Here is a 12,708-nt window from a genome sequence, read left to right as displayed (position 1 = left end):
CAGTTCACATCTCCCTGCTTTCACTCATCCATTCATAACAATTTGCTGCTTCCAAATTCTTTATGTGTACAATTCCACATACAGAAAGATCAAGCTTCACCCATGTTTCCAGCTTTTCTGTACCCATCAGCTCTAAAAGATCCCAGTCCTTCCTCATCCCTTTAGCATTACATACCGCTTTTGAATTCCTACTTGGCTAAAGGAAGCCATCAACCCTCTTTTCTAGACACACTACAACTGAAATCTGGCACTCAATGAGGATCCAAATACTCTGTTCATCACATACAGAGAAGCTGCTGTGGAGAGAAGCACACAAGCCCTCTGTGCACACAGCATATGAAATTATACAGGAATCAGAAAGGAAAGTGCCAACCCAAAATAAATACTACATCCTCCTCCCATAATCCTCCCCATTTTTGGGGAAACACTGTATTAAAAACTTGGCAATAATACAGCATAGAGTGCACCTCATCATCTTTTCTTATGGAGTTGAGATTCACAGGAAGCAGAGATCAGGACTGGAAGGACCAAGATGACATAATTGTCTTATAAAGAAAAGAAGGAATACCAATGAATTTGAGATCAAAGATTCAGTAGGAGGTCCAAGCATTGCCTTTGTGATATACTGATTTTCTACCATGTCTGAAAAGATGAATTTCTGGAAGAGTTTTAGAACTCAACAGCTCCATCAGGTATCTGAACTTAATGTATGAAAACCAAGACTCTCTTAAGATACAGTTCTAGCCTTTAAATAATTAAAACCTATTTTACATATCCAAATCAAAAAGAAGAACTGTATAGAGCAATTTGGGTAATCTCTCAGATTTCATCCTATTTCCCATATCGCAAATTTCTTCTGAATAATATTAATTTTGACATGGGGGAAACAACTTTTGCTGCATTATTTGGCATATTTAATCATTTTCATTATCTGCATATTTGACAAAGGCATTTTATTCACAGCTAGGCAAAAGCAGATCAAATTTCATAGGCCAAACATTATCTTAATTGCTTATTATCCTTAAATGCCAGCTTTAATATAGGTATATTATTATAAATAACCCTAATGTAGAGTAATTTTGTCTCTGAGATGAGTTATCATTAACATACTACTGAACGAGACACTGATCTGTATGCACCATGCTTTGAGTAACTCATCATCACTTAAAGACATCACTTTCAATTATGCATAATACTAAAACTGCATTGAAAACTGCTCTTGGCAAGATTGCTGGTTTAAGAGACACACTTGTCATCCCCATAATCTTCCCTCTCAGACATAAATGTATTTGGGTGGCCAGAGGCATCAAATTGAGTCACATGACAGATCTGAAGTCAAAACAACATCAACAATGCACAAGAGGATATTCAGCAAGGATGCTACTGTCAAGGAGAAAATATAAAAACTGAATCCAAATAATCAAGAAATACATGATGTGCCTTACAACACAGTGAAAAGCTGATTGCCAAATAACAAGATTTCCTTTCAGCCAACCAAACTGTACTTGTTGGTTCAGCAAACTATATCCAACAGAGAGAACGTATGAGATGTCAAATGCTGACAAGACAGCTTGCTTCATTCTGTGATGAAAACTAGCTTGGCAAACCACATCTGCTTCATGTTTTTTTACTACACAGTCAAGTTATTTAGTCTGTCAGCTGGCTGAAAGTCTCTGACTTTCAGATCCAATGAAGAGCTATCTGAAAATTTAAGATATACAACACTATCCTGGTGACATGCTGTTTTCAGTTCTCTTTCATCAATAGAATCTCAAGGACAGTAATAAAATGGAAAAAAAAAGCATATTTTAGTAATATGATCTAATAAACCCCATTAAATATGGGCAAAGCTTTTCTTTTCCCTTTTTAATCTAGCCACACATTGTTGATTGTAAAAATGGATGGAACTGTTAAACAGTAGCCACAATAGCAACTTATAGAATCTACTCAAGCTCAGAATATTCATAGCTCCCATTTATCTGCTACTGCAAGTAATGACTGCATGTTTTGCATCACTGCTCAGTACATTCTGCTGCAGGGATGTACAGTCCAAAGTAATAGCTGGTTGTAAAGATCTGGACAGATCATCCACCATGAACTACTAGATGGAAAGAATTCCTTCCTACCTCCAGATTCTACACTGCACCACTAGTCAATGGCCAACAGCAGTTTTTCAGTAGTGGAAAACCTCAGCACTTGCTCATGGGCAAGTGATGACAGTAAGATCCTTTTAGTAACCAGTGCTCAACTATGTTTTAAGCAAGACAATTTGTTGACAACTCAGTTGAAAAAATCCTGGGAAAGTGCTTTATCAAAGAGCTGTGAGAGGCAGCTTTGGAAGGAAAGTGGGTCTCCTTTACTTTAAAGTCCCACATCTGAACAGAGCATTCCACAACTACTCTAACACTGGTAAGACTCGTATTTTCACCAGGTCAGTCTAAGAGATTGTTCAGATAACAAAGCCCAGAACCTCCAACAGATAAGAAACAGTCAATCTGTCAAACTTAGAGATGCAAAGTTTTTTTTAAGTCTTCTATAGCAAAAATCAATACTATCCCATCAAAATTTCTCCTTTAAAAAAGTACTATTTCATTCCAAACATCAATGTTCAACAAAAAGAGTTACAGTATATTAACAGGAGGAAAAAATGTAAATGTAAACTTGTAATTACTAGGCTTTTACTTCATTATTTAAACACTGTGTGCACAAGAACATTGGAGTTCAGTGATAAAAAGAACAGCACTGATAGTAAGAGAGACATAGCAGCCTGGGCAAAATACTGCTGAAATAGGAAGGTGAACTTCAGCACAAGACTGTATGTGAGGGAGATGGGGATTCAGCTTCATGCATCAAGCTAACATAAAAGGATCAAAAACCTGACATGAATGTTAAGTCACCCCTTCTGCTCTCTAAAATGCTGATGAAGACCTTATCCAGGATAAGCTTAAGACAGTACATCACTCTGCACCATCAATTCTTTAATCTCCATAAAGTTCTGCAGAACATGCTGTTGTGACAGCATAAAAACACCTGGCACTAATGTGCCTATCACCCTATTACGTACTTAATAATCTAATTAATCCAGGTTCACCATTATTATGGTCAACCTGAATTAATTAAAGATGCACATAAATATTTTCCAACTCACTGACACTAGTCATGAGTGAACAAAGGAAAAACCTTCTAAAGGCAGAGGAGGGAATAGCAGGGTTGCAAACTACTGCAAAAAAAAAAAATTAGGTCATGAAAATACCTAAATATTTTTTGTGCCCCCCCCAAAACGAAAAATATTTTAAAATGCATATATTCTTTTTCCACACTTGCCAAAAAGTACTTGATCCCTGGAGAAGTGTTAACATATTTGGATGCTCGCTCCATGTAAATGTGCTAGCACCTTGTGGAAAGATGTCAGTATCCAGGAAGACTCCAAACTCTGCATATTTTATAAATTCTGTGATGCATAGATGAGTAAAGGGCAATTTCGTTTTAGAGCCATTGTCTTTTAAAAAAAAGGTATTTGTCTTTCAATCACAGCTACAGCATTTGTTACTCTCAAAACACACCGCTGTGACAAGACACTGTCCCAACAGGAGGTTTAAAAAAAGACAAGCTCATACTTAGCAAGAGCTAAGAAAAAAGGACAGATCAGCTTCCAGTATCAGGAATGCCAGCACCAAAACTTCTTCACTTTCGCAGAGTTAAATGCTTACTGAAACATTCCCCTTGGAGATAACAAAACCACAAAGAAAACAAATGCATACCATGAATAAGAGTCCCAGGAGAGAAACCCTGGAAAGTCTTACTGAGGCTGTTTAAGATGTCATCACCTGCTGCCTCAGTACAGCATCTGACAGAATTAAATTCTTAGGGTTGGAAAGGGCTCCCGGAGATCATCTAGTCCAAACCCCCTGCCAAAGCAGGTCACCTGCAGCAGGTGACACAGCAACACATCCAAGTGGGTTTCAAATGTCTCCAGAGAGGGAAACTCCATGAGCTCCCTGGGAAGCCTGTTCCAGTGGTCTGCCACCCTCAATGGAAAGAAGTTCTCCCTCATCCTGAGGTGGAAATTCTTGTGTCTACGGCCATTGCTCCTTGTCCTTTTACTGCGCACCACTGAAAACAGTTTGGCACCATCCTCTTGACACCTGCCTTTGAGATATTTATATGCACAGATAAGATACCCTCTCAGCCATCTCTAAACTGAAACACCCGGTTTAGACAACTATTTACACAAATTCACTTTCAGCAGTTTCAATTAAATGAACGCGCCCATCTGTGCACTGGAGAGAGCAGCAACCATGTGCGAGCAGGGTACAGGACAGCGGGATAAACAACACACCAAAACATCCCTGCTGCACTTGCCAGCGCTCACCTTCCATTCCTCACGACACAACGAAAAACTGCATCTTAGTTGTAAAGAGAGCAGCGAGATGAAAAATCACTTTCGCGCCGCAATTTCGACACACGCGAAAGCGGCCGTGTCCCGTCAGGCCGGGCGCTCCCTCCCGCCCGTTCCACAGGTGAAGTTTGCGGGGAGCGGCGGGAGCGCCCGGCCGTGCCCGCCGGGAGCCGCATCCTCCGCGGCCGGCAGCGCCCGCCCCGCACCTCGGCCCGCCGCAGAGGGATCAGAGCCCGCCCGCCGCCGTGACAGCCCGGCGAGGATCAAAGGGCCCGTCTGCTCCCGGGGGCCGCCGCCGCAGCCCCGCCAGGCCCGGGCCGGAGCCCCGCCTGGGCCGCCGCCGCACTCACCAGGAGGACGGAGCCGCGCACCACCTCGGAGACGCTCTGCCGCAGCTCGGCCGCCGTGCCGGGCTTGCTCAGCGCCCGCGTGAACTTCCGAGTCTCTGGAGCCACGAGTGCCATGGCTGCTGCCTCCGCGCTCCCTCCCTCCCTCGGCGCGGGGCCGCCGCAGCCCTCCCGGCGTGGCCGCCAGACGAACGGACGGACGGGCAGCCGGGGAGCCGGACAGCCGGGGCTGGCCGTCGGGGGCGGGCAGGGCAGGCAGGGAGCGCAGCCCCGCCGCCGCTGCCGCCGCCGAGAGCCGCGGGCAGCCCCTCCCTCCCCGCTTCCCTCCCTGCCCCGATTGGCGCGGCCGCCAGCGGGGCGGGGGGCGGGGCCTCGCCGTGCCCACCTGTTCCCGCAGCGCCCTTCTGATTGGCTGCCGGGTTACCTGCCCGGCTGCGGCTCCGCGCCCCCATTGGCCCGGCGCGGAGCCGGGGCTGCGGCGGGGCGGGGCCGGGGCGAGCCGGAAGTTGCCGCCTGCGAGCGGCCCCGCCCCGGCGGGAGCGGCAGCGGCGGCTCCTCTGTGGCGGTGCCTCGGCCGGGGCTGCCTGCCCGCGCTGCTGCTGCTACTGCTACTGCTGGTTATACCTGCCCGGGGGAGGGAGGCATCCTGCCCTCTACTCAGCCCTGGTGCAGCCGCATCTGCAGTGCTGTGTCCAGTACGGGGCAGGGGAGTCCTGGAGCGGGTCCAGCGGCGGGAAACAAAGATATGAGGGACTGGAGCATCTCTGGTGTGAGAACAGGCTGAGGGAGCTGGGCCTGCTCAGCCGCGAGAACAGAAGACTGGGACAGGACCTCATGAACGTCTATCAGTGTCGAAGGGAGGGTGCCAAAGGATGGAGCCAGGCTCTGCTCGGTGGTGCTGAGCAGCAGGACAAGAGGCAGCGGGCAGAGACTGATGCATAGGAAATTCCACTTGAATATAAGGAAAAACTTCTTTACTATGAGAGTGACTGAGCACTGGAAAAGGTTGCCCAGAGAGACTAAAGATTCTCATTCACGGGAGATTCAAGAACCTCCTGGACACAGCCCTGTGCTTGGGATGACCCTGCTTGAACAGGGAGGTCGGGCCAGACATCCCACTGTGGTCCCTTCCAACTTTGTCCCCTCCAGCCTTGTCCATTACGTTATTCTGTACCTGTAGACAAACGTGCACATGGAGCTGTATAAGTGAAAGAGTCCAAAACTTTGGGAAATGTTTTGTGGTATGAGCATGTGTGCTGCTCATGCATCCAGCTTTTTTTCTGAGGCTTTCCTTTTTAGTTTTTTTGCCCTCACAAATTGTATCTGTTTGTAGGTAAAGTTGCACATGTCCTTATTTGAGTAAGGACTGCAAAGGTGATGAGGGCTCTGGAGCATTCCTCAGGAGGAGAGAGTAAAGGAGCTTGGCGTGTTTGGTCTAGGGAAGAGAAGACTGAATATTAATTGCATTAATGCATATAAATGTCTCAAATGCAGGTCTCAAAAGGATAGCGCCAGACACTTCATGGTGCTCAGTGACAGGATGAGGAGCAATAGCCATAAACACAAGAATTTCCACCTCAAGACAAGGGAGAACTTCTTTCCATTGAGGGTGGCAGACCACTGGAACAGGCTTCCCAGGGAGGTCACCTGCTCCAGGTGACCCTGCCTTGGCAGGGGGGGTGGATTAGATGATCTCCAGAAGGCCTTTCCACCCCTAAGAATTTGATTCTGTGGTTCTGTAAAAGTGTGGATGCCTCTAGCATGTTTAATTACCACGAGTTCCTGCTGAGAGCCTGGCTGGCAGCACTGCTGGAAGGTATGCAGGCATTAGACACATTTAAATGCCTGGAGCATTTGAGAGCATTAGAGCTTGTGCACCTTTATCTTCTTAAGCACCTTTTTATATAAACTAACAACACTTCTCAACAACACTGAATATAGAGCTTACCACTGAGGGACTGAGTGCTGTGGACAAGGGGTAAGGGGGCTTTCAGGTGGACAAAAAATAGCACAAAGTGTTTATGTATGAGGATGCACACACTGCTGGATAAAGGGCCTACTTTTTTGGCTGCTTCACAGATACATCTGTAACTAATAAGATTCCAAGTAATTGAGGTAATTCCTTCAGAAAGACAGAGGATAAAAAATGTTCAAACACACAAATATGTATCTTACACAGAGTTCTTGTCCTTGAAGGATCTTTGCTACAGATACTCTGCAGACCTGCAGCAAAGACTCATTTATTTATTATTTATTCAAATGCATGAGCTGGGATTTTTTACTAGGATGTCTGTCACAACTTGAGTGTTCCAACTAGTTTATACCTTAAGAAAGATATAATGTGCAGAGAGTGGGACTTGCCAGGCTCAGTAAAGATCACTAGAGTTTCTGTTATCACAAGTCCAAGGCCTGGTGTGTTTATGAGTCAATGTTTAGGCTGATAAATCAGAAAATTACATTTTGGTGAGAGAGATTATCTGAATACACAACTGGATCAGCAGTTATGTAAACATTTAGCTAGAATGAGTTATCTTATGATCATCTTTTTAATTTTTGTATCTCAATCTGTAGGATGTGTCTAGATCTCCAACCTCCTCAAGTAAACATGCCCTAGATTTTATATAAATAATAGATGATTATTTTCTAAAATTAAATAATTTGTTATTTTCAGAGCTCTCAGGTTCTCAGGTTAAATTCTGACAATTCTGACCAATATAAAACCAGTTTAATCTAGAGATTTTAACCATTGCTTGAATGTAAAATGGCATAATTTAACTATGTTTGCGTAATTTAACTGTGTTTGTTATCTATAAATAATGATCATATGTTTTTTGTATTTTCCTGCAAAAAAGACAGTGTTCCAAGTCTGAAAAAACTGAATGACACCTGTATAGGTAGAGATATGTAGGAAAATTGGTAAAGGATAGTTTACTTAAGAAAACCATACAGAATACCAAAAAAATTAGGTTATGACAATCATCAGAGTTTCTTTTCAGCTAAACACATTCAGTTAAAGAAAAAAAAAAAGAAAGTGACAATTCTGTGTATAAAACAAAAGGAAAATATGAAAGCTGGTAAACAGAAATGGTAAATTACAGCTGTGAAACAATGAGAATGACTAATAGCAGCTAAATATAGGAATGAAAAATCTTGGATCATTGCCTAAAGGGCAAGGGGAATAATTTTTTTTAAAACATCAGGATCAAAAAAGAAAAAAAATCTAGACAATGGCACAGTTTCCCTGCTGCTTTGGAATACACAACTTTCAGTAACAATGCCAATGCATAAAAGCATTTGTTTTTTAATAGAAACCTGGGTAATGCAGTAATACTTCATGGATGTAATTGCAAATGTTTTATTCAATCAGTACTTAGTAAGGATGCTAAAGAGCAACTGGTAAAGGTTAGAACATTTAAACTTTCAAGACCAACTAAGTTATGGCACAGAATTTTATGGGATTCTAAATCATTCATGGTAAAATCAACCTGTGTTTCTTCCAGAATGAAGAAGAGAAACTGACTGGGTGTCCATTAGAAGTGTAAAGCAAAGGGGGTTTGAAGCTAAAATAACATGATGAGACTCTTTGGCAAAATCTTGAAAGTCAAAAGTAAGAATCACATGTAGAAATGAAAGAATTATTGAGTTTCTAATATCAACATGATTTGCTGAAATTTAGGCCTGTTGCTTAATGGGATTAGTATTTTACCTGGGAAGGGTCACTGTATAATTATGAGTTCCTATGAAGACATTAATGTATATTCTATTGAATGCTAATATTCTATTAAAAATATATTTATACAAAACTTGCTATGTAGCTTTATCTGAGAAAAAAAAATAGATGCAAGAAAGAAAGTCATCTAAGTACAAAGAATATTTAAAAGTCAAATTATAGAAGTGTTGTGGTGTGGTTATGAACAACTCAAGATTCATGCTTATAGTACAAACTTTGGATTTAAAAGTGAAGAAATATTAAGAAGAAGTAATGATGATGTTATATATGGCATTCATCAAACTTTTACTGGAATAGTGGGATTGCATTTTAACACAAATGATTGACAAACTGGAAAAGCCAGGAAAATCTGCCTTGCAGCAAGAGAATGAAGAAGGATCTGTCTAGCTTATACAAAACCTTGATCATAATGTACTAGGATTTATAAGAGAATTTCAAATATTAAAAGTCCCTTTAATCTGTCAGCTAAGATGACAGTGAGAACCAATAAATGGCAGGTGAAATTATACTCATGTAGAGTAACATCCTTCTCTTTTAGCCACAAGAAGAATAATTTGATATTATCCCTAAAGACCCACTAAGCTCTATTTCCCAATTTCTAAATTAAGATTCAATGGCTTTTCTAAATCCTGTGATCTAAGTCATTCCTCAAGTTATGGACTCAAAGCAAAGCACACATTATAAAATTTCTTGGCTTTTGTTGCTGTGGAGGTCAAGATGATCATAACCTTTCTGGCCTGAAAATCCTTTCTGTTGGGAAAGAGCTGTTGAGCTCAAGGTCACCAAAAGTACCAATCTCTTCACTTTTGTGACCAGTGACAGGACTGAGGGAATGGCCTGGAGTTGTGTCAGGGGAGGTTTAGGTTGGATATTAGAAAAAGTTTCTGCCCCCAGAGGGTTGGGCTCTGGAACAGGCTCCCCAGGGCAGTGGTCACAGCACCAGCCTGACAGAGCTCAAGAGGCGTTTGGAAAATTCTCTCAGGCACATGGTGTGATTCCTGGGATGTCCTGTGCAGGGCCAGGAGTTGGAATTAATGATCCTTGTGGGTCCTGCCCAACTCAGCTTTTTTTTGTTTGGTTTGGTTTTTTTTTTGGTGGTCTGAAAGGCATCAACATAAAAAGCTACGTTTTTATAGCATTTTGTCAGCAATTTAAAAATATTTACTAGTTTTCTATATCTCTAAAAGTTAAATTAAAACAATACTGCTGATAGGTAGATTTTTTAGCATCTTCAAACATACTAACCCATTCAATGATGCACTGGAGAAGGTTCATTTGAGCTCCTTTTTAAAATTCTCCCAGAGCCTGAAAAGAATAATGGAGTGTTTTTGCTGCATCTGGCTAAGACTGACTTTGAACCAGATACAGCTAATCTACCCTTCCAAATATTATACAAGCAATCCACACAGATATTTCTGAATAGCAGCATTTAGTTCTTCCCCACCGCCCCCAGTGGAACATAAGAGTGTGCCAAAGTTTGTGTACAGAAAGGTACAAGCATTTAAAAATTACTTTGATTATTCAACACTCTTCTCCCCCATGAAATCCATAGTATGTCTTTTTAAGATAACACCTTTTTTTTTTTATTAATATCAGATGGTGTCCCCAGGTCTACAAAGTTCATCCTACATGCAAATACCTGAAAACAGCTGGTTAGTGTAAGATCGAATAAATATGTATTTCCACTGAGGAGATACACCATAAATTACTTTGAGGTTATTTCCTTCAGTTATATTAGTAAAAAAGAGCACACACATGTTTCTGCTGCTCATAAATGGAAATGCAAAAATTAGTTTAGCTTATTCCCTACCTGGAAATGTGGCTATATCATGAGATGAAAGGAAGGAGCATTTAGTGGAAGTTTCTCTGTAATTTCCAGCATGTTACTGTTCATAAGACTACATCTATTGCCTGCTTTGCAGAAATGTGTAATTAATTTCACCATAACTCTGTGTTTTAGGCTTAGTTCTTGTAACCCTGCCAATAGAAACTTGAGGAAGGACCAAGTAAATATTACATGATCTTCCTACCTATTCATGTACAATTCTAAAAGCTCATTTTTCCAATTTTATTTCTCATGTTCAGCAGAGGTATTACAGAATTAATATAAGCAAACAAAATTTCTCTGCACTGCTGCACAGCATAAATGTACCTTCTTTTTTTCTTAAAAGCAGAGGTGATGTTACCTCCCATGACCTGGCTGAACTCCAACCAGGATAACTGTAGTTCTATGTAAATGTATTCCTATGCAAGTTCACAAGGATACAAAATAATTAACTTTCTATCTTTCCTACTGACTCCTAAGACAATTATGACACTCCTTTCAGTTTATCAATCAATTTCATTCAGGCTTCTGGCATAGTATTCCTTCTTCAGCATTAGTTGTAAGACTCTACCCATGAGTATTGCTGACATCTTTTGGAGAGTTAGTCATGCAATATGAACTTAGTTCCACATAATTTTCTTCTATATCCAATGGAGGATGACAACTGTGTGATTTTAAAACTGATAGAAAATTGATGCAGGATTTCTGAGTGGCTGCTCTGATTTTATTTATTTTGGTTTGTCTAAACTCAGTTTAGATCGTTTTTGTTGGACCAAATTAAAAAAGCCTACACTTAACAAAAGTAAAAATAGATGTGTCATGTTTTGTACCAATAAACTCATATTTTTAAATTATTTAGAGTTTGACTTTTACAATTTAAAATGTTTATTTACCTTCACAGTTTCCTGTAAACTGCTGTTTAGGATTGCTGTGTACTTTTAAGCGATGCTTCATGTCATGCCATGACCACCAGAAGCTGCTTAAGAGCCTACCATGGGATACATCTTTCTTTTATCATCAGCATAAGGATTGTTGAAACCTTTAGAAGAGGATTTCTCTTCTCAGTGGGGATAGAGATTTCCAGCTAAGCCAGACCATATGCTGATTCCTGGATTTCTTATCTGTAATCAGTCTTTCTTTGATGTTGTCAACGATGTTTCCACTAAAACTGCAGAATAATTCTGGCACTTCATCAATGTTCATGTGCAGTATTTATTATGATGAGACTACATCCCTTACTACACAAATCAGTAATACATTTCTTGCAGTGTTAATGTTTGGGATTCCTAACCCACTTTAAACTCAGAGCAACGTAGAGGAGATGGCTGATAACCTCTTAACACATAAAAGTACTGGCAAGGCCTCCTGCAGACACTGTAATTCAAAGTAGTCTCTGTGAGCACAAATCCTCCATTATTGACTTGCCTGCTCATTCCCTGAGTTTGACATAGCTCACATTTCTTCCATTCTGAGTAGGTAACTTCTTCCTACTCAAAGAATTTGGATAAGTGTTCCTTGTTTCAAGGTCAGTTTAGATACAGTTCCAAGACATGATCTGAGAAATAAGTAATAGGACATGATCTGTATTCAGCAAAGCGACTGAGCAGTGATTGTTTACACTATTGGTGAGGCCTAAAGCTCACAGTTCTTACCTCCACAGCAGAGGAACTGATGCAGCTGGCACCAGAGAACAGCTTTTTCACCATGAAAACAAGAAAAAGAAAACACTTCTTTTTTTTTTTTTCCATATATTACATCCTTGTCCAGTATGTGTTCAAGTAGTGTATTTAGGAACTTTTTTCTCTGGTATAAATATATACTCTAAAATAAATATATACTCTAAAATGCTAGGATTTGGTTCCTGTGCTTTTTTCCTTGCCAATTCTTCTGGCTGTCATCTATAATAAACACAGTCACAATAAAAAACACTGTCACAAATGTCACAAATGCAGTACACTGTCATAAAATAAAATTATTATAGAATATTTTATTGTAAGGATTTATATTTTAATACAATGTACAGCTATTAAAAACAACTGCACAATTGCTAATTTCTATTGGCCAAGTGTTTGGTTTGGCAGATTTTAAAACTGCTTGCTAACAGCTTGCTGTGGTTAGCTTACGTAAAGTAACCCTGTGGAATCAGTTTTTAAACTTTTTAAAGCAACTTTTAAATAGCTGCAGGGCAATCTTAAAACAAAATTAAACAAAACAAAACAAAAAAAAAAGCCAAGCAAACCTGAAAAACAGTACATACCCAAAACCAAAAGAAAATATGTAAAGGGTTTGAAAGTTTCCTGTTCCTTTATAATTTTTGCATATTTGTAGTCTATGATGGTATACCACAACAATAAGCCTTATTCACATGGGGAACCACAATGACACTACTAGAAATAATCACATGAGG

The 12,708-nt window shown here is 40.8% G+C and overlaps 1 protein-coding gene across 4 annotated transcripts in view; it reads right to left on the bottom strand.

Annotated features, from left to right (window-relative positions):
• Positions 1 to 5,120, bottom strand: part of DOCK9 (dedicator of cytokinesis 9) — a 113,961-nt gene extending 108,841 nt beyond the window's left edge. For 2 of the 4 annotated variants that reach the window (XM_077173533.1, XM_077173539.1), the window contains exon 1: positions 4,750 to 5,053. In XM_077173533.1, coding sequence (XP_077029648.1) covers positions 4,750 to 4,863 — 114 coding nt within the window. In that variant the 5' untranslated portion in view covers positions 4,864 to 5,053. Of the gene's footprint in view, positions 1 to 4,749 lie in introns of all 4 variants that reach the window. The other 2 variants (XM_077173541.1, XM_077173537.1) reach the window with 2 other exon arrangements.
• Between the last annotated feature and the right edge of the window lie 7,588 nt (positions 5,121 to 12,708).

Source organism: Agelaius phoeniceus, chromosome 2, assembly GCF_051311805.1.
Source record: "Agelaius phoeniceus isolate bAgePho1 chromosome 2, bAgePho1.hap1, whole genome shotgun sequence".
NCBI lineage: Eukaryota > Metazoa > Chordata > Aves > Passeriformes > Icteridae > Agelaius > Agelaius phoeniceus.
Note: the sequence above shows the minus strand (reverse complement) of the source record. Positions and strands in the feature narration are given on the sequence as shown.